Here is a 22,015-nt window from a genome sequence, read left to right as displayed (position 1 = left end):
GGTAGGCCTTGAAATACATCCACAGGTACACCTCCAATTGACTCAAATTATTTCAATTAGCCTAGCAGAAGCTTCTAAAGCCATGTCATAATTTTCTGGAATTTTCCAACCTGTTTAAAGGCACAGACAACTTAGTGTATGTAAACTTCTGACCCACTGGAATTGTGATTCAGTGAATTATAAGTGAAATAATCTATCTGTAAACAATTGTTGGAAAAATTACTTGTGTCATGCACAAAGTAATCGACTTGCCAAAACTATAGTTTTGTTAACAAGACATTTTTGGGGTGGTTGAAAAACGGGTTTTAATGACTCCAACCTAAGTGCATGTAAACTTCCGACTTCAACTGTACATACTGTATTTACATAAAGAATGTGGTTTATTTTTGTTGTCCTGTTTTGTAACTGCACTTTAAATAAAAATCTAATTGAGGTTGAGAATAAAGGTTGAGTGCAAGACACAATGAATTGACCAGACTTGAAGCAATTTATTATGTTAAAAGTTGTCTTTTTATTTGCACAGATATTCTATTCTGGTGAAACTGTATTTCATACCATTCATCATTGAATAAGACTTCATGTTGCATTCAGTTGTTGCTAGATCTGATAATTAATACTCTTCTTTTTACAAAAACAAATCCTCTTTAAAATTCACCTTTGACAGTGTTTCAATTCTTAAAATACCAATAGAAACTTTTTATTTTCACATTATTAATTGTGCTCGGTACAAAATATGCAAGTGAAGAACTCTCAAGTTTGACTTCATAGCAGTTGTACTCCGGGGTACGGGATCTGGGAATTGGGTTTAGGGGGTATTTACAATGGGTAAGACTTGTGTCATGTGATCTGGTGCGGCGCTTCGAGCATTTCCATGAGGAAAGTATCTATGGGCGTATCTCCTATCAGCTTGAAGAAGAAGAGGTGCTCCAGACACTTGAGGCCGATGGAGCGTAGTGCAGGCAAACGCAGCAACAGCTTGGCAAATCTGACCAGGAGAAAGTAGATAGGATGGAGGATTGATTACTCTTGTCTGGGGTGTAATTTTAAAGCCTTATCAAATCAAATTGTATTTGTCACATGCGCCAAATACAACAGGTGTAGTAGACCTTACAGTGAAATGCTTACTTACAAGCCCTTAACCAACAATGCAGTTTTAAGAAAATCCCCCCCCCCAAAAAGTAAGAGAGCAGCAGTAAATAACAATAGCGGGGCTATATACAGGGGGTACCGGTACAGAGTCAATGTGTCAAGGTGCGGGGTCACCGGTATTGAGGTAATTATGCACATGTAGGTAGAGTTATTAAAGTGGCTATGCATAGATAATAACAGAGAGTCGTAGCAGCATGGGGGGCAATGCATAATAGTCTGGGTAGACATTTGATTAGCTGTTCAGGAGACTTATGGCTTGGGGGTAGAAGCTGTTTAGGAACCTCTTGGACCTAGACTTGGCGCTCCGGTACCTCTTGCCGTGCAGTAGCAGAGAGAACAGTCTATGACTAGAGTGGCTGGAGTCTTTAACAATTTTTATGGCCTTCCTATGACACCGCCTGGTATAGAGGTCCTGGATGGCAGGAAGCTTGGCCCCGGTGAAGTACTGGGCCGTACGCACTACCCTCTGTAGTGCCTTGCGGTAGGAGGCCGAGCAGTTGCCATACCAGGCAGTGATTCAACCCGTCAGGATGCTCTCAATGGTGCAGCTGTAAACTGGATCTGAGGACCCATGCCAAATCCTTTCGATCTTAGTCCTGTGTTGATGCTTTGCCTGTTTGATCGTTCGTCTGAGGGCATAGTGGGATTTCTTATAAGCTTCCGGGTTAGAGTCCCGCTCCTTGAAWGCGGCAGCTCTACCCTTTAGCTCAGTGCGAATGTTGCCTTTAATCCATTGCTTCTGGTTGGGGTATGTACATACAGTCACTGTGGGAACGACGTCCTCGATGCACTTATTGATAAAGCCAGTGACTGTGGTGTACTCCTCAATGCCATCGGAAGAATCCCGGAACATATTCCAGTCTGTGCTAGCAAAACAGTCCTGTAGTTTAGCATCTGCTCCATCTGACCACTTTTTTTTATAAACTGAGTCACTGGTGCTTCCTGCTTTAATTTTTGGTTGTAAGCAGGAATCAGGAGGATAGAGTTATGGTCAGATTTTCCAAATGGAGGGCGAGGGAGAGCTTTGTATGCGTCTCTATGTGTGGAGTAAAGGTGTAATGGCATACGCAAACCATGAAGATTAATTACGATTTATCGTCTTTAAATCAGACTTAGCGGAGAAGGAATATGGGAAAATTAGAGCCTATATGGGTAGAGTAAAGTGTGATATTTTAAAGAGCTGCAGTGTCATACAGTAGGAAGAGTCAGACACATGAGACTGTTGAATGACTGGACATTAGTGTATATGAGTTTGTCATTTACCGAGACTAGGGATTGGATTAAATCTGTGTCGTGGGAGATCCATGTTATAGCTCGATTGTTCCCGCGTTTGCAAAGACTGCATTCACGGTAAACGCTAAATTTGTCGGCTCATTCTGAAATGTACTTTACATTTTAGCGTGGGTCTTCTGGGATACTTCCACAATAGGGATTGAATGCAGCCCCAAATGAAGCAGAAAATGTATAAGACTGAAGGAGAGTGTGACTGTGAGAGACTGACCTGCCAGGCTGCTCCGGATATCTGTGTTTAGTGTAGGACTCCAGTGAGGCGTAGACCTTCTCTCTCAGGGCTTCCACCTCTGTAGGATTAGACAGGCCCTTGGCATCTGGAAGCAAAGAACATTCATAGACAGAAACTTACCCTTGTGCACACAGTAAACAGTATGTGAAATATATTATAAGTGTATTTCTAATGTATTTCTAAAGTCGAATATATGGTGTTCAGTGAGTTAAAAACGTTAAATGATAAAAAAAATAAGCTAATTGGACAACAGTCTTTAATGCTAAAATTAATGAGGATGACCATCCTCCTCTTCCTCCCTGGACGAGCCGCCTCTTGTATGATGATGGTAGTTACCTGGGTTGAAGAGAACAATGGCTCGGAGGCAGCCCAGCTCAGTCTTGTCCATCTGCATGTCTTTCATCTTAGACACCAGCTCCGTCAGCACCCTGGAGACCACAACACAGCAAGAAAAGACATTGAAAACAAGTCACGGGGAAAAAACATGGTAACACTTTATTTTGCAAGTCCATCTATAGATGCTCAACAAACTATCATTATAGACATTTCTACTACTGTAGAAATACCAGGTCTACATTTCTAGCTGTGTTACATAAGAGAAAGCTATAGTGTAGGCCACAGGAGGCTGCTGAGGGGAGGACAGGTTATAATAATGGCTGGAATGGAGTGAATGGAAAGGTATCGAACACATGGAAACGTGTTTGATGTGTTTGATACCATTCCATTGATTCTGTTTCAGCCATTACTATGAGCCCGTCCTCCCCAAGGAAGGAGCCACCAGCCACCTGTGGTGAGGGCTATGGGTTACTATGGTATCCATATTACACATGTCAAGGGGTTATACTGTTAAAGTATTTTTCTCTGACCTGTCAAAGATGGAGCCCACTCCGGCACTGTGGGCGCTGCTGCGGTGTACGTGGAGCCCCGTGGCCAATAGGATACCATCCTTCACTGTCACAGAGCGGTGGGAGAACGAGGCAATGAGCAGCTCATTCCAACCTAACAGAGGGAGAGAAAAATACACTGTGGTTAACTGGTGAGTTTAACTTGAATTGTGACTATGTTGTTGAGACTAGAACTACCTACGTGTCCAGAGGGGTAAGGGTGTGCTAAGGAAACCGCGCTGTGCAAAAATATACTGTATTGTTCTACCACCACTACTCATAGTAAATATTTCTATCAATGCAGTAGATTAATCAATAGGTGTCTATGGTGTGTGAACAGGCATGGTGATCTGCTGTGCTGTAGCTGGAGCCTACCTGCTCGTAATAAGATGACCTGGTCGTCCAGGGGCAGCTCAGAGAAGTGGGGGATCCTCTTGGCCCACTCCACCAGGGTGAACAGCTGCTTGTCTGCTGCCTGGCAGATGTTGGTGACCGGGTCGTTCTTCTGTCAGATAGACACACATGGAATATTCAATAATCAGCTATGAAAGAGGACACTGAGTTTGGAACAAATAGACATGTGTAGAGTGACCTCAAGCATTCAGGACAATGAATATGATTTGACGTAGTGTAGATCTGTCCATAGAGAGAGAGAGATGGGCGGAAGGATGGACAGAGGGAGGTTTGTTTACAGAGTTTCCTGCGCTCGCCTCCATGTCGGCTTCAGTCTTGGGTTCGATAGCCAGCTCCGCGTCCAGTATCTTCTCAACAGGCATGTCCTCGTTAAAACTACTGGTAGACTCCACCTCGTTATCACTCTTCTCCCGGCCCCGCTGACGCTCCTCCTGCACCGCTGCGCAGAGGAACACACAAACATGGGAGTCACACACACACACATACACACACACACACACACACACACACACACACACACACCCACACCACCACACAAAGACACACACACACCTTCTCTCTTCATGCCCATAGCCAGACACTTCTGATAGCGGCAGTACTGGCAGCGGTTGCGCTGGCGCTTGTCGATCAGGCACTGCTTGCTGTCTCGACACGTGTAGCTGAGGTCCTTCCTGATGGTTCTCTTGAAAAGCCCTTGCAGCCTTCACAGCTGTACACGCCATAGTGTTTCCCTGGAAGACATTGAATATATAGAAGATCAATAATGTATCGATCAGATCACCTCTTAATGTATATGAACTGTTGTTGTGTGGTTCTCTCTGGATGTTATCATTCTGTTAATGCTGTTAGTGAGGGGATTAATATGATGGAGCATTTATTAAGGAAATGTTTTGGCTTAGTTATCCTGTAGCTATGTTGATGAAGGTGGTATGGTATACTAGTAGTAGGGACAGAAGTTCTTCCAAACCATGTAACTTGTCAAGGGGAAAACGATGGTACAGTACAGTATGGTCTAGTCTGGTAACCTGCTACAGTATAGTATGGTCTAGTCTGGTAACAGCTAATATAGTATGGTCTAGTCTGGTAACCAGCTACAATATAGTATGGTCTAGTCTAGTAACCAGCTACAGTATGTATGGTCTAGTCTGGTAACCAGCTCAATATAGTATGGTCTAGTCTGGTAACCAGCTACAATATAGTATGGTCTTAGTACCGTACGTATGTATGGTCTGTCTAGTACCTGCTACAGTATAGTATTGTCTAGTCTGGTAACCAGCTACAATATAGTATGGTCTAGTCTGGTAACCAGCTACAATATAGTTGGTCTAGTCTGTACCAGCTACAATATAGTATGGTCTAGTCTGTAACCAGCTACATATAGTATGGTCTAGTCTGGTAACCAGCTACAATATAGTATGGTCTAGTCTGGTAACCAGCTACAATATAGTATGGTCTAGTCTAGTAACCAGCTACAGTTAGTATGGTCTAGTCTGGTAACCTGCTACAATATAGTATGGTCTAGTCTGGTAACCTGCTACAGTATAGTATTGTCTAGTCTAGTAACCAGCTACAGTATAGTATGGTCTAGTCTGGTAACCTGCTCAAATATAGTATGGTCTAGTCTGGTAACCAGCTACAGTATAGTATGGTCTAGTCTGGTAACCAATACATATAGTATGGTCTTCTGGTAACCAGCTACATATAGTATGGTCTAGTCTAGGTAACCAGCTACAGTAAGTATGGTCTAGTTTGGATACTGCTACAAGATATAAGTATTTCTAGTCTAGTAACCGCTACAGTATAGTATGGTCTAGTCTGGTAACCTGCTATCTATAGTATGGTCTGTCTGGTAACCTGCTACAGTATAGTATTGTCTAGTCTGTAACCAGCTACAGTATAGTATTGGTCTAGTCTGGTAACCTGCTACAGTATAGTATGGTCTAGTCTGGTAACCTGCTACAGTATAGTATTTGTCTAGTCTCTGGTAACCTGCTACAGTATGGTCTAGTCTGGTAACCTGCTACAGTATAGTATTGTCTAGTCTGGTAACAGTACAGTATAGTATGGTCTAGTCTGGTACCAGCTACAATATAGTATGGTCTAGTCTGGTAACCAGCTACAGTATAGTATTGTCTAGTCTGGTAACCAGCTACAGATATAGTATGGTCTAGTCTGGTAACAAGCCACATATAGTATGGTCTAGTCTGGTACCAGCTACAGTATAGTTTGGTAAAATCTGGTAACCTGCTACAGATAGTATGGTCTAGTCTGGTAACCAGCTACAGTATAGTATGGTAAAAATCTGGTTACCTGCTATGGTCTAGTCTGGTAACCAGCTACAGTATAGTATGGTCAAGTCTGGTAACCAGCTACAGTATAGTATGGTCAAGTCTGGTAACCAGCTACAGTATAGTATGGTCTAGTCTGGTAACCAGCTGCATATATTAGTCTAGTCTGGTAACCAGCTACAGTATAGAATGGTCTAATCTGGTAACCAGCTACAGTATAGAATGGTCTAATTCTGGTAACCAGCTACAGTATAGTATGGTTAAATCTGGTAACCTGCACAGTATAGTATGTCTTGTCTGGTAACCAGCTACAGTATATGTATGGTCTAGTCTGGTAACCAGCTATAGTATGGTCTAGTCTGGTAACCAGCTATTTACAATATGGTCTAGTCTGGTAACCACGCTATAGTATGATGGTCTTGTCTGGTAACCAGCTACAGTATAGTCTGTAACTAGCACTATTAGTATGTCTAGTCTGGTAACCAGCTACAGTTAGTATGGTCTAGTCTGGTAACCAGCTACTATAGTATGGTCTCTAGTCTGGTAACCAGCTACATTAAGTATGGTCTAGTCTGGTAACAGCTACAGTATAGTATGGTCTAGTCTGGTAACCAGCTACAGTATAGTATGGTCTAGTCTGGTAACCAGCTACAGATAGTATGGTCTAGTCTGGTAACCAGCTACAGTATAGTATGGTCTAGTCTGGTAACCAGCTACAGTATATTTAGTCTGGTAACCAGTACAGTATTATAGTCGTAACCTGCTACAGTATAGTAAGGTCTAGTCTGGTAACCAGCTACAGTATAGTATGGTCTAGTCTGGTAACCAGCTACAGTATAGTTGGTCTAGTCTGGTAACCAGCTACATATAGTATGGTCTAGTCTGTAACAATTCTACAGTATAGTATGGTCTAGTCTGGTAACAGCTACAGATATGTATGGTCTAGTCTGTAACAGCTACAGTATATTATTAGTCTGGAAAACCGTTAATTAAGTATAGTCTGGTAACCAGCTACATATAGTTGGTCTATCTGGTAACCAGCTACAGTATAGTATGGTCTGTCTGGTAACCAGTACAGTACGTATATCTAGTCTGGTAACCAGCTACAGTATAGTATGATCTCTCGTGTAACCAGCGTACAATATAGTATTGTCTAGTCTGGTAACAATCTACAGATATGTATTGCTAGATCTGGTAACCCAGCTACATATAGTATGTCTAGTCTGGTAACCAGCTACTACATGCTACGTAACATAGTATAGTATGTCTAGTCTGGTAACCAGCTACATATTCGTATGTCTAATCTGGTAACCAGCTACAGTATATAGTATGGTCTAGTCTTGGTAACCAGCTACAATATAGTATGGTCTAGTCTGGTAACCAGCTACACGTTACAGTATGGTCTGTCTGGTAACCAGCTACAGTATAGTATGGTCTAGTCTGGTAACCAGCTACATATTAGTATGGTCTAGTTTGGTAACCAGCTACAGTACAGTATGGTCTGTCTGGTAACCAGTCTACAGTATAGTATGTCTAATCTGGTAACCAGCTACAGTATATATAGTCGTAACCTGCTACATTAGACGTACTAGTCTGGTAACATCTACATATAGTATGGTCTAGTCTGGTAACCAGCTACAGTATATTATAGTCGTTAACCTACTACATTAGAGTACGGTCTAGTCTGGTAACAATCTACAGTATAGTATGGTCTAGTTGTCGTAACAATCTACAGTATAGTATGGTCTAGTCTGGTAACAATCTACAGTATAGTATTGGTCTAGTCTGGTAACAATCTACAGTTATAGTATTGTCTAGCTCTGGTAACCAGCTACAATATAGTATGGTCTAGTCTGGTAACCAGCTACAATATTAGTATGGTCTAGTCTGGTAACCAGCTACAGTACAGTATGGTCTAGTCTGGTAACCAGCTACAGTACAGTATGGTCTAGTCTGGTAACCAGCTACAGTATATTATAGTCGTAACCTGCTACATTAGAGTATGGTATAGTCTTGGTAACCAGCTACAGTACAGTATGGTCTAGTCTGGTAACCAGCTACAGTATATTTAAGTCGTAACCTGCTACATTAGAGTTATGGTATAGTCTGGTAACCAGCTACAGTATTAGTATTGGTATAATCTGGTAACCAGCTACAGTATAGTATGGTCTAGTCTGGTAACCATCTACAGTACAGTATGGTCTAGTCTGGTACCAGCTACAATTCAGTATGTTCTGTCTGGTAACCAGCTACAGTACAGTATGTTCTAGTCTGGTAACCAGCTACAGTACAGTATGTCTAGTCTGGTAACCAGCACATTATAGTATGGTCTAGTCTGGTAACCAGCTACAGATATAGTATGGTATAATCTGGTAACCAGCTACAGTATAGTATGGTCTAGTCTGGTAACCAGCTACAGTAGTATAGGTCTAGTCTGGTAACCAGCTACAGTATAGTTGGTCTAGTCTGGTAACCAGCTACAGAATAGTATGGTATAATCTGGTAACCAGCTACAGTATAGTATGGTCTAGTCTGGTAACCAGCTACATTACAGTATGGTCTAGTCTGGTAACCAGCTACATTACAGTATGTCGTCAGTCTGGTAACCAGCTACAGTACAGTATGGTCTACTCTGGTAACCAGCTACAGTATAGTATGGTCTAGTCTAGGGCTGTTGTGTTTTACCTGAGGATCGGTCCCCACAGATGGCACAGATGTGTTGGACATGGACCCTGGGCTCATGCAGCGTAGCTGTTCATGTCACCAGTCCAGCTAGGCCTGGAGGAGGCTTGATGTCCTCACTGCTGCTCACATTGTTCAGAGAGTTCATCTACAGAGAGGGGGACATCGACAGCAGAGAGGGGTTAATGGGGTGTGTGTGTGTGGTGTCTCACTTTCGCCAACTGGCCACTGTATCACAAAGGTCAAAAGTAAAAGTCACCGACTTGCAGCTTTCCAGTTTTGTTGAACACAGAACTCAGCACTTCCGGTTCAGCAAAAGATCACAGTGAGTGATATATCATGTCAGTCTTTCTATGACAACATCCCTATTTAAAAAAAGATATATATATTTTCACCTTTATTTAACCAGGTAGGCTAGTTGAGAACAAGTTCTCATTTGCAACTGCGACCTGGCCAAGATAAAGCAAAGCAGTTCAACACATACAACAACACAGAGATACACATGGAATAAGAATCATACAGTAGAAAATCTATATACAGTTAGTGCAAATGAGGTAGGATAAGAGAGGTAAGGCAATAAATAGGCCATGGTGGCGAAGTAATTACAATATAGCAATATAAACACTGGAATGGTAGAATGTGCAGAAGATGAATGTGCAAGTAGAGATACTGGGGTGCAAAGGAGCAAGATAAATAAATAAATACAGTATGGGGATGAGGTAGATTGGATGGACTATTTACAGATGAGCTATGTCTACTTTCAACCATGCATTAGCTATACAGTACACAGTCAGTGCCTTCCTCAGTGTATTTGTGTGTATGCATGCGTGTCAATCAATGTGCATCATTCAAACATAATAGCCCACAGGTGTGCTAACGTGTGTTTGTATTCACTTGTCATAACGTTGGCCTGGGGGTAGGTTTATGACAGTTATAAATACCTCTTCCCCCCTTTTCCTCTCTTCTACCCTACTGATGTGACATTTGAAAAGTCCTTTGGTTAACATAGAGATTCTGGGAACATCAGAAGGTGGGGGGAAATTAACTATATTCTGGTAATCCGACCAATTGAACATATGCGGTGTACTTAATGAATGTCATGTTTGGTTGTCATCTTGAGACATTCTGATCAATGATAGAATGACATAAACTCTACAGTGGAAAGTCTGCACATTGTAGTTATCGGAGTCACATGGAATTGTTGTTCAATTTAAATGTTTGAATATAAATTATTGGTGAAGAGATTAAATGTAATTTTAGCTTCCAAATGAGAGATTTGAGTTTTCATAAGGTTAGGGCTCTGCTCAATCAGTGGCCTGCCCCTGTGAAGAGACATGGGTTATAAAACTTTACACGCCCTCCTCTCCCTTCCTATATAAGCCTTGACGACAATATAACCTGCTGTTCCAAGTACGTGAGGTCTGCAGCCTTTTGCGTTAAAAGGACTAACATGTCAACTACAGAACTAAGCCAACCTCAGCGTGAGCTTTGGTTGCGAATGGTATGAACTTTGAACTCTTATTCACTACAGAAGTGATACCTCCTAGCCGTTGAGTTAGCAACAGCAGCTGCAAACGTGGGCTAGGAAAGAACAGACAGAGTATCCCGTCTACCACACAACGACGTTACTACAACGTATCCAATTTACCACCAGAGACATTCTTCAAAGGACAAAGGACTCGGTTGGGCAACACGTTCTTCCATCTACCACCAACCTACCGAAGCGCAGCTCAGAGTAAATATTTATTGCATTTTCCTTTTCCAAATGGGCGGTAATTTAGAATGCATAAGATACTGTATTTACGATAGCATGGCTTCTCCCTTGGTTCCTCAAGTCTTCCCGCTCTTTCACTCAAACCCAGCCCCCTTTTCTTTTGTGTAACCAGCTGTCATATATGTTCCGCCTGCTAGGGACACTTTCCTTTATGACGTAATTTGTAATCAAGGTATGATTCATTCTGTGTATATGTAATTCTGTGTGATTAGTTAGGTATTTAGTAATTAAATAATTAAACCCACTTTTGTATTGCTGATTCAACTTGTTAGCCAGGGTTCGTGAAGATAACCAAGAATTTACAACTTTCAGATGAGACTGAAATAAGGTGACGATTAATATTGACTGCTATTGATGTAAAATATTACTAGGTCTTTAAGAGTTTATTCGGAAGATAACAGCTCTATAAATATTATTTTGTGGTGCCCCGACTTTCTAGTTAATTACATTTACATGATTAGCTCAATCAGGTAATATTAATTACGGAGAAACGATTTTATAGAATAGCATGTCATATCACTTAAACCGGCATAGACAAAGACACGACACACTCCTCCCTTGCCCATTCTGCCTCCCCCTCCCACCTTATCAGAAGTGTTTTTTCCTTTGTCATCTGACCTGTTCCCTCTAGGTGAGGAAGTAGCAGTTTACTTTGAATGTTTACTCTCAATAAACACCCACAGTCAACATGTACACAAGGTTCTTAAGGAAGGGCACAAAATTATATCTGCTGATACCAGTTTGAATTCTAATCGAACTCAACTGAAAACACTCAATTGAAACCTGTTACATGCAGTTCCACATGAGAGCAGTACAGGGAGGTAGTTGGTCATTAAAGAGCGACTGTCTTTAAAATCAACTAATCCCTTTGAAAATGGCCTATGTGGTATCGATATGAGCCATAAACAGTTAATATAGTGTCAAAATTGACAAAGTCTAAATAGGGTCATTTTTGTAATAAAGTCAGTCTGGTCTAAAACGAAGTTTGGAAAGATTTTGCGATACAAAGGGTAAATGAAGGTTGGGTTTTGATTTGACGATGTCCCTTTGCCCACTATCATGGGGTGACCAGCTGCGGTGATTGCTCTCTATCCAATAGCATAGACAGTAAGGCAGACCTGCCCAGCAGCTCTGACTTTGTTTACATAAGACAACACATCGTGCATTTTTTTACATGAGAACTACTGCACCAAACACCTTGGTTAGATATAAAATCGTGCAACTAAAACATCCTCAGCAAAAATGTCAAAATAAATTACAGATTTCTTGAGTTATCTTAGATTCATTCTGGGGATTTTGAGGAAGTGAAATAGGCTTCCGTATCTACAGTGTCTCATGGGGGACAAATATCATTAACCAAACTGTATCGGTCAGAAAACACACGTCCAAGACTGAAAACGTGTTTTTCAAATGAGCAACAGAAAAACACACGTGCCAATCTGTGTGCTCAGTTGCTCTTTAAGGCACTTTGGGCCATCTAAAGGTCTAATAGGGCTTAGTTATATATGTCCTGTTTCACACATGTACAAGTGTTGGTGTGAAATGGAAATGTGTTTTTTGCATATCCCTCAGAGAGTGGGGTCACGGCCAGTGATCAGCCATTATAGATGCCGACCCTGGAGCAATTAGGGTTACGTGCCCTTTTCACCTTTTCACCTAGTCGGCTCTCGGATTCAAACTAGCAACCTTTCAGTTACCGGCCCACCGCTAGGCTGCCTGCCGATCATTATCAGACCATGAAGTATTTGTGTTCTTTGAAATACTTTGAGTTTGATTGAGCCTGTCTAGAGGGGCAGGGTTTACACTTTAAGGACTATTCCATTGGTTCCATTGTGCCAGATAAGCTAAAGTATTAGAAATAGAACAAATACTATTTGAACCCACGTCTGATCATTAAGAATGAGAACATCCTCCTAAAACTGCATTATCCTGACAGTGAGGGATGTATGTGCTGTGCTATACAGGCATGCTCAAATCAAATCAAATCAAATTGTATTAGTCACATGCACCGAATACAACAGGTGCAGACCTTACAGTGAAATGCTTACTCACGAGCCCCTAACCAACAATGGAGTTTTATAAAATACGGATAAGAATAAGAAATAAAATGAACAAGAAATTAAGAGCAGCAGTAAAATAACAATAGCGAGACTATATTCAGGGGGTTACCGGTACAGAGTCAATGTGCGGGGGCACCAGTTAGTTGAGGTAATATGTACATGTAGGTAGAGTTATTAAAGTGACTATGCATAGATGATAACAACAGASAGTAGCAGCGGTGTAAAAGAGAGGGGGGGGCAATGCAAATAGTCTGGGTAGCCATTTGATTAGATGTTCAGGAGTCTTATGGCTTGGGGGTAGAAGCTGTTTAGAAGCCTCTTGGACCTAAACTGCTGTGTACACACACGCACACGCACACGCACACACACACACACACACGCACACAAGTGTGTGTGTCAAGGGACTATTGCAGGTCTCGAGACCAGCCTGGGTCTAGTGTGTTTGGGTAGTAACAGAGCTTTCTGGACCCGAGTCGGCCTACCGCTGCGTACTGTCCTCTACTGTACACTAAAAGGCGTCAGGGTCGACTCACGCTCACCCACGCACATACACAAAGGCAACATATGCACGGATGACCTATATAGTTAGTCTACACACCACATCCCATGTCTCTCACTCCACACATATCAGCCATGGGGCCCTTGTTGAATACTTCATATAGCCTATACATTATTCACAGTGCTCTTAATGCTACTGACTGTTCTATACACATTTCTCTGTTGCTTGGCTCATTGAAAGTGCCGGCTCATTGAAAGTGTCTACTTCTTTGAGACCAAAAGGGAGCTGCACTATTAGCGGTAAGAAGAAATCCAATTTTAACATCCTATTGGCAATAAATTGATCTGAATCTGACTATTGCATATGTGACCCTATTTGCTTTACAGAAGCCTGTTGGCCCCGCTGTCATTAGATGACTTCTATTTGTGTTCTCTTTTCTGCTAGCTTGCTAACCTTCAAGGCTTTAGCTTAGCAGGCTGGGTCAATGATATCTCCCTCCGACTCACTAGCCATCACGCCTCATTAGCTTAGCTCAGTTAGCTCCGAGTGGGACAGCCAAATACAATTCACTCATCCCCTCTAGGGCAGGCAGAGGCCCAGCCAGTGGTAAAGGCAGGGACTGGGCAAAAAAAATGTCAGAAAAGGAGACATTCTAGATTCTATTTAATGCAGGACGGCAATGTTTTTTTTTTAACTAACTGAATAAAATGTTAACTTTTAAATTCACAAGAGTAAGTGGACAAGAGTAAGCCTCTATTTTCCCCATTTGTTATCTATTTGGGACTTGGACTCGAAGTAAGTGGAAGCGCTGTCTCACTAATGGAGTGGGGACGAGTGAAGTGAGCAACAGAATAGAATGAGGTTCTATTTCTAGGGCAGTGATTCAGTTGTAGTCTGTGGACATGAATGAGTCTGGGTCAGGCTAACCTAATGTAGCAGGCCTGAGCTGTGTTTCTTTCTTTCTGGTCCTGACGAGAGAAAAAAAAACTGTCAGGGGAGGTTTTCCTCTGCACTGGTCAACCAATCCAGTAAATGTGGAGGAGATGTTAAGATAGAGTGTTGCCTTGTTAACATCCAAAAGCAGAAGTTGTGTCACAGGCTTTTTTAATTTCCCTTGAAAACCGGATGCATTTTTGCCGACCTACACTAGGTTCTGTTAGAACAGTGGTCACCAACCAACTGGTCGATCTCCAAAGCATTCCTAACAATGAAGCCTTGCGTTCCTATTTGTCTCACGCTGTTGGCGGTAGGTCCACCTGATTCAGCTGCCCTACATGCCAGGTAGGTGAAGTGTTGCAATTTAGAACCATTTCATGTGTCTGAAGGTACAAACTCTGCCTTCCTGGAGGGCCCGGAGAGCAAATCTGTTTGAAGTAACGTAGCAGGTGTAAAAGAAGCTAAAGCAAAGTTGATACTGTGAGATTTCTAAACGTTTAAAACCATGACTAGAGAGACTGTCAACGAATACAGCAAAGAGATGCTGTTTTTATGAGTGAGTTCATGTTTAAGTTTTTAACTCTTTTTATTCAACAGTTTTATAAGCCATAAAATGTGCATTCTTCCTACTTCCACCTGTGCTACAACAAGCACTTCAGCTGTAATGAATGAGTAGGAAAGTGTATAGATAGGCTTGCATTGTTATTATCAGCGGCTTGGGTCTTCCTTAATATCGAGGAATATTTCACTTTCTCTGGTCATTGAAGTTACAACATGAATTTGTGCATGAGGCAGAAATAATGCGGTGCGACTCGAGCTTCACTATCAGCTGGAAGACGGTGTCCTTTTTTGGTCAGTGGAGGAAAGGGAGAGCGGAGGGACGTTAGGAGGTAGACCCTCAGGATGCTGCGCTCTCTCTCCTCTGAGACTGACAATCAAATGCAGGCACCATCAGCCCAATAAAATAAAAATAAAAAGCAAATGATTTGAATGTATGCTCTCTCAGCTGTGCCTCACATGTAATACAACAACTGATCTATTACCGGTGTGATCATATAGTCTACCTCAAATTGTTTAATATAATATAAAAAGTGGTCCGAACAACAATACATTGGCAGGGGAATTAAAGCAAAGCCAATATGCAGTGATAATGTATTGGGCCTATAGCCTACTGCACAAACCTCATTGCTACAGTACTGTTTTTAATAGGTTAACGTTGCATTGGCTTCCGTTTTTCAAGTCCTGTAAACAAAAATTCTGAGCAGTCGATCTCAACCTGCATCTTGACTCAGAATGTGATATTGACTCAGAATGTGATCTTGTTTCAGAACGTGATCTTGACTCAGAATGTGATCTTGACTCAGAATGTGATCTTGACTCAGAATGTGATCTTGACTCAGAATGTGATCTTGCCTCAGAAAGGGTTGGTGACCACTAAGGAGTCTGAGACTGCTGTAGTATCAGCTCTGACAGAGAAACAGTTAGAAATACAACAGGCCAGGAAAGGCTAGTCAGCTGGGTGTAGAGTAGTCTCCTTCAATTGGCATGGGTTTGAAGCTTGGCATGCAAGGCTATGGCATTGAGAGACTCATATAAGTGACAATGTATCCAATGCAGTAGTTCCAAAGCTACTTTGGTGGGTCGGCTCACCTGCTGTAAGGCCTCTCATATTTTTAGTGTGTTCGCGTTTAACAAGTGTGTGTGTATAGGCGTGAGCGTAAATAATTGTCCAGGAGGCAGGGAGCCTAGAAGTTAAGAGTGTTGGGCCAGTAACCGGAAGGTCACTGGTTCTATTCCCCAAGCCGACTAGGTGAAGAAAAATCTGTTGATGTGTCCTTGAGAAAGGAACTTAACCCTAATTGCTCCAGGGTCGTTGTCAATAATGGCTGAGCCCTGGCCATGGCCCCTGTCTCAGGGGGAGTTGGGATATGAAAAAAATAAATTTCCAATTCAAAAATAGGACAAATATAAGCAACAAATTATTATGAGTGTGAATACATTGACCCTTACCTGTGGGCTGGAGAGTGTGCTGAAGCCCATGGTGGGAGTAGGGGGGATGGAGACACCTGGGGAGCCCAGAGAGGACGAGGTGATGACGGAGTACGGCGAGCCGCCCTGCCCGTTGAACGGCGAGCCCAGGGTGCTCATGGGAGACGGGAGGGGCTGCCCGGGGTTGACAGAGGCACTGATGACGGAGGGGTGGTGGTGATGATGATGATGGTGGTGATGATAGGGGTGGTGGTGAGGGGGTCCCACCATGGTGCTGAGGGACTGAGACGGGGTGGAGCTCAGGTGCGATACCTGCACAGAAGAACCTGTAATCAGAGCAAAAAAACACCCAATCAGAGATGAGAATGAAGGAGTTAGGAGACACGGCAATCAATAAAAGAACAGGACAGAATGGAACACAGCAGGGTTTTATTCATTAGAGCACAATGTAGAAAAACTTGCTACAACTGAAAACAAGCATTTCTTAATGGACCAGTTCATGTCGTTGGTGCCTAATGAATACGACCGTCATCTATATAAACTATATTGTCCTCAAAGAGGATAACCGTTTTCATAGGGATCAATAAAGTGAAACGTTCAGATGTTGYAGGTAGAAATATACATTTACATTTACATTTAAGTCATTTAGCTGACGCTCTTATCCAGAGCGACTTACAATTTGGAAAGTTCATACATATTCATCCTGGTCCCCCCGTGGGGAATGAACCCACAACCCTGGCGTTGCAAGCGCCATGCTCTACCAACTGAGCCACACGGGACCGTACAGTGTAGAACCAACACTCTAACCTATTCTAGTCTATTCCATATGAAAATATATTGTTCATGACTACAGCAAAAGGCCTTGGTTCTGGTTCACAGACGGTGTGATGACCAATCAGACCAGAGAATAACAACTAGACCGAACTAGACCCACATCAGCCCCTTTTCACAGCAAAACAAGGTGCTTGAGTAGACAGCCAGGGGTCCAAAATGTCCATCACTCCATTTAACCTCATCACTAATCCAGCTGGTAATGCACTGTGATGGACCTGATGTAGCTGGTCGCTTGGGGGTCAGTGCATGGGGAAAACCTGCATAAGGGACTTCCATATATCACCAGAATAGCCCAAAAGGTCAGTGCAGAGACAGGCTACACTCATCTGATCATTCATAGGAGCTTTATAAGGTCATATTCACATTATGCATCAACATGAGGAAATGTCAGGGGGATGTTACAGGGACGCTAGAGGGATGATAGGGCAACATAGAGCTTTTAGCCAAAATAACGACGGCAAACATTATCCTACATAACGACGACAAACATTAGCCTACATAACGACGACAAACATTAGCCTACATAACGACGACAAACATTAGCCTACATAAGGAAAGTGAGACTTAAATGCGGCACAAAGATTGTTTTTATTTTGTATAGCAAGTTGGGTTGATATGAAATTGCCATGATTGTATGAGAACAAAACGAACGAACAACAGAAGGTGATAGAAGGTTATTTCCCTTCCAAAACAAACCAACTAAAACTCCCATTATAAACCTGCGTCATCAAAAAATCATATCAACAACACCATTCCAACAGAAACATAATGCAACAAGAGAGGGCTTTATCAACTATCAAATCTATTTACATGTATGTAGATTGTAGCATGGCCAGGGTTTTCTTTCTAGCTGGAATATAGAATGACAGGTTGACATTTCAGGCCCCAACAATTTAAGGTTGGGCTGTTGGGCAGAGCTGTGTGTCACAGGGTTAATGGGGGGTGGCATTTGCATGGGGCATGGTTTCAGGGTCGCCGTAGTCAGTCCTGGGTACAGGGATCTCTCTCATGTTACACAGGACAGAGTCTGATAGGTCATCCAGACCAGCAGCGCTCGGACGCCAGTCTACAGTGGTCACTGATACTAGCATGTGTTAGTGGGGTTGGGACGTTTTGTGTGGCAGTGTTAAATGACTACTTGATTTTCATGCACACAGAAAGTCTCTCTCACACACACACACACACACACACACACACACACACACACACACACACACACACACACANCACACACACACACACACACACACACACACACACACACACACACACACACACACGATCATAGCCACACATGCTTCACACCATAATCCACGCAGTACAATAAACATAATGCTCACACAAGTATAAAAAGGTTCTATCTATAAAAGTAGCAAGTCTAAAACAAGCTAAAGGAGGACAAAGGCACTTCCTCATATTGTGTAGTAACAGCTGTAGCTTTAGCAGTTTCTCTGCCAAACCAGACGCAGGAAACCCCAATGTATATTTAGACAGGTTGAACAGAATCTAGAAAATAAATGTGTGCGTGTCTGTGTGTATGTGTGTACTTCTGATCACACACACACTTTCACCAACTGCCTACTTGTGTCACAAAGGTCCAAAGACACCAACACACAGCTTACCATTTTTGTTGAAGACAGAACCCAGCACTTCATGTTCAGCAAAGATCACAGTGAGTGATATATCAGGTCAATCTTTCTATGCCAACAAATACATGCCCACATACTTCAGTTAATTCATGTATTAGCTATTGTACCTAGCATACAGTCAGTGCCTACCAAGTCAAAGTATATTACTCTGGACTATATGTATGGTCGAAGTGGCCATATTGCTCCCACAATATCTATGTTACTCACTGTCAAAGTCAGGAAGGAGCATCAGGGGCTGGTAGTTTACGTACATATCTAACTCTGATTGGCTAATGTCTATTAAGTCGCTTTCCTCTTTTCCTCCGGAATCTCCGACACCTGCTATGATTCTCATGTCTGCAGGCGATACCTCGGAGGATCTGCAGGGGGCTTGACCCTTCCAACGCAGGAGGCGAGCTGGCAGCCCCCGATCATGTGTGTGTGTGTTACAAGCAGCTGTAGAGTGGCACACACACACACACACACTCTCTCTCTCTCTCTCTCTCTCTTGGCACAGCTCCTCCTGTGATATTAATGCCTGCTAAATGTCAAATTCCAACAGCAAAGAGCCCCACACACGTACAAACACACACACACACATTAATAGGCATATTTGAGCAACACACACGTACACATATGAATGTACTTGAGTATGTCACCATACAAACATCATCTGGGGTAAGTGGTTTAGAAGAGTTTAATGATTTTTTTCACTGACTTTTATAGAGATACCATCATCATAATAAAAAAATATGATCAGTGAGCGCCTTAGCTTAATCATGTAAAAAGCAGGCCTGTAGCATCAGGGGCTGGTCTGGCCTGGTCTGGTCTCCCCTGTCGTATTCATTATGATCTGAGAGCCAAAACTGATCATAGAAAAGCCCTGGCCTGGTGTGTGGAGACAGTGCCCACTCATTCCTGTCTAAATGAAGATGATGTCTGATCAATCAGGGACCGTATAATCCTCTTAGCCTCTGTAAGCATCTCCAACCTGGTTATTTACTGTGTGTGGGGGGGGGTGTATATTAGAGATAGTGGCCTGGAAGCGGTTGAGTGGAGGCTTGGTCTACACGACAGCATGCAGTATGCTGAGGCACTGTAGAACACATTTCCCAGTTGCTCGTTACATGACAAACATACACATTCATTCACACGTGCAGTCTCTGTCCCTGTTCCATGTGTCTAAAGGGATTTGGCCTAGAAAAGGAGAAAATTCTATCCTGTCTGTTGGATGGGCTCTCTCAAATACCCAGTGGGGGATTGGATTACTTTTTAATTAAAGATGTCCCTTCTCTCTTGCAGACTTGTCCCTTTTTCCTGTTGAAATTACAGAAGATGCGTCGAGCAGACATCATTAACTTGTATGACTTAAGTATGAGAGGAGAGTGAAGTGATATAGAGAGTCCATTCAGTCCAACTCAAAGCTTCACATTCATTGGTAAAACAATTCAGTATTACATGGGAGGATACAGTAACTTTGCTAACGGTTACTAATGGTAATATAGAGTCAACTGCTGATATACTGTATTCGTAATGGCTTGGGACCACTGGTGAATGGATTCATGCACTAAACCAGATATGCACTTTTTCCTTGTTCACTTATCAGGAAATCACACTGTATCAATTCCTATGGCAGAGGACATCTATATCCAAGATGATTGTTCAACGTTGGTCTGACCAATCTGAATCTATGCTTCAGGATTGTTTTGATCATGCGGACTGGGAAATTTTCCGGGTCGACGTATACACTGACTCAGTGACTGTGTTCATCAGGAAGTGCATACAGGATGTTGTTCCTACCGAGATGATTACAATTTATCCATTCCAGAAACCGTGGATAGATGGCAGTATTCACACAAAACTGGAAAGCGCGAACACCACATTTAACCACATCCAGCTATGACCTCCGTAAGGCAATCAAAGAGGCAAAACGCCAGTACAGGGACAAAGTGGAGTCGCAATTCAACGGCTCAGACACGAGACTTATGTCTCAGTGACTCCAGACAATCATGGATTATAAAGGGAAAGCCAGCCACGTCGCGGACACCAACGCCTCGCTCCCGGACAAGCTAAACCATCTTCGCCCACTTTGAGGAAAACAACACCGAGCCGCCACCGTGGGCCCCCTCCGCTCACGATGACTTTGTGCTCTAGTTCTCCATGGCCGACGTGAGTAAGGTATTTAAGAGTGTTAACCCTCGCAAGGCTGCCGGCCCAGACGGCATCCCAAGCTGCGTCCTCAGAGCATGTGCAGACCAGCTGGCTGGAGTGTTTGGGGACATATTCAATCTCTCACTGTCCCAGTCTGCTGTCCCCACTTGCTTCAAGATGTCCACCATTGTTCCTGTGTCATCATGAAGTGCTATGAGAGGCTAGTTAAGGACCATATCACCTCCATCTTACCTGACACCCTAGACCCACTACAGGTTGTATTCAGTCCCAACAGATCCACTGCCCTATCCCACCTGGACAAGATAAATACCTATGTAAGAATGCTGGTCATTGACTACAGCTCAGCCTTTAACACCATAGTGCCCTCCAACCTCATCACTAAGCTCAGGGTCCTGGGTCTGAACCCCGCCCTGTGCAACTGAGTCCTAGACTTCCTGAGGGGCTGACCCCAGTTGGTGAAGGTAGGCAACAACACCTCTGCCAAGCCGATCCTCAACACAGGGGCCCCACAAGGGTGTGTGCTCAGCCCCCTTCTATACTCCCTGTTCATCCATGACTGTGTTGCCACGCATCTCTCCAACTCAATCATCAAGCTTGCTGACGACATAGCAGTGGTAGACCTGATTACCAACAACGACGAGACAGCCTACAGGGAGGCGGTGAGAGCCCTGGCGGAGTGGTGCCAAGAAAATAACCTCCCTCTCAACATCAACAAAACGAAGGAGCTGATCGTGGACTTCAGGAGACAGCAGAGAGACATGCCCCATTCACATCGACAGGGCCGCAGTAGAGAGTGCTAAAAGCCTCAAGTTCACAGATGCACCATCAAAAGCATTATGTTGGGCTGTATCACTGCCTGAAACGGCAACTGCACCGCATGCAACCGCAGGGCTCACCATAGGGTGGTGCGGTCAGCCTGACACATCACCGGGATCACCGTGCCTGCCCTCCAGGACATCTACAGCACCCGGTGTCACAGGAAGGCACGGTGACCCCGGTGATGTGTAAGGCTGACCGCACCACCCTCTGAAGAGCCCTGAGGTTGCATGCGGTGCAGTTGCGTGACGGGCTGCATCACCACCTGGTACGGCAACTGCACCGCCCACAACCGCAAGGCTCTCCAGAGGGTGGTGTGGTCTGCACAACGCATCACGGGGGGCAAACTTCCTGCCCTTCAGGACTAC

The 22,015-nt window shown here is 43.3% G+C and overlaps 1 protein-coding gene across 1 annotated transcript; it reads right to left on the bottom strand.

Annotated features, from left to right (window-relative positions):
- Positions 1-482: 482 nt before the first annotated feature.
- LOC111979347 (retinoic acid receptor RXR-gamma-A-like) lies at positions 483-21,792 on the bottom strand. The gene is given in 11 exon segments (XM_024009828.2): positions 483-985; positions 2,651-2,756; positions 3,008-3,099; positions 3,538-3,670; positions 3,931-4,060; positions 4,248-4,408; positions 4,522-4,659; positions 4,662-4,700; positions 8,943-9,087; positions 16,219-16,523; positions 18,888-21,792. Coding segments are annotated over 11 exon segments (1,524 nt in total). The 5' UTR covers positions 19,015-21,792; the 3' UTR covers positions 483-837.
- Positions 21,793-22,015: the final 223 nt, after the last annotated feature.

Source organism: Salvelinus sp. IW2-2015, linkage group LG19, assembly GCF_002910315.2.
Source record: "Salvelinus sp. IW2-2015 linkage group LG19, ASM291031v2, whole genome shotgun sequence".
Classification (NCBI taxonomy): Eukaryota; Metazoa; Chordata; class Actinopteri; order Salmoniformes; family Salmonidae; genus Salvelinus; species Salvelinus sp. IW2-2015.
The sequence above is the reverse complement of the archived record's forward strand: the minus strand, read 5'-3'. Positions and strand labels throughout refer to the sequence as shown.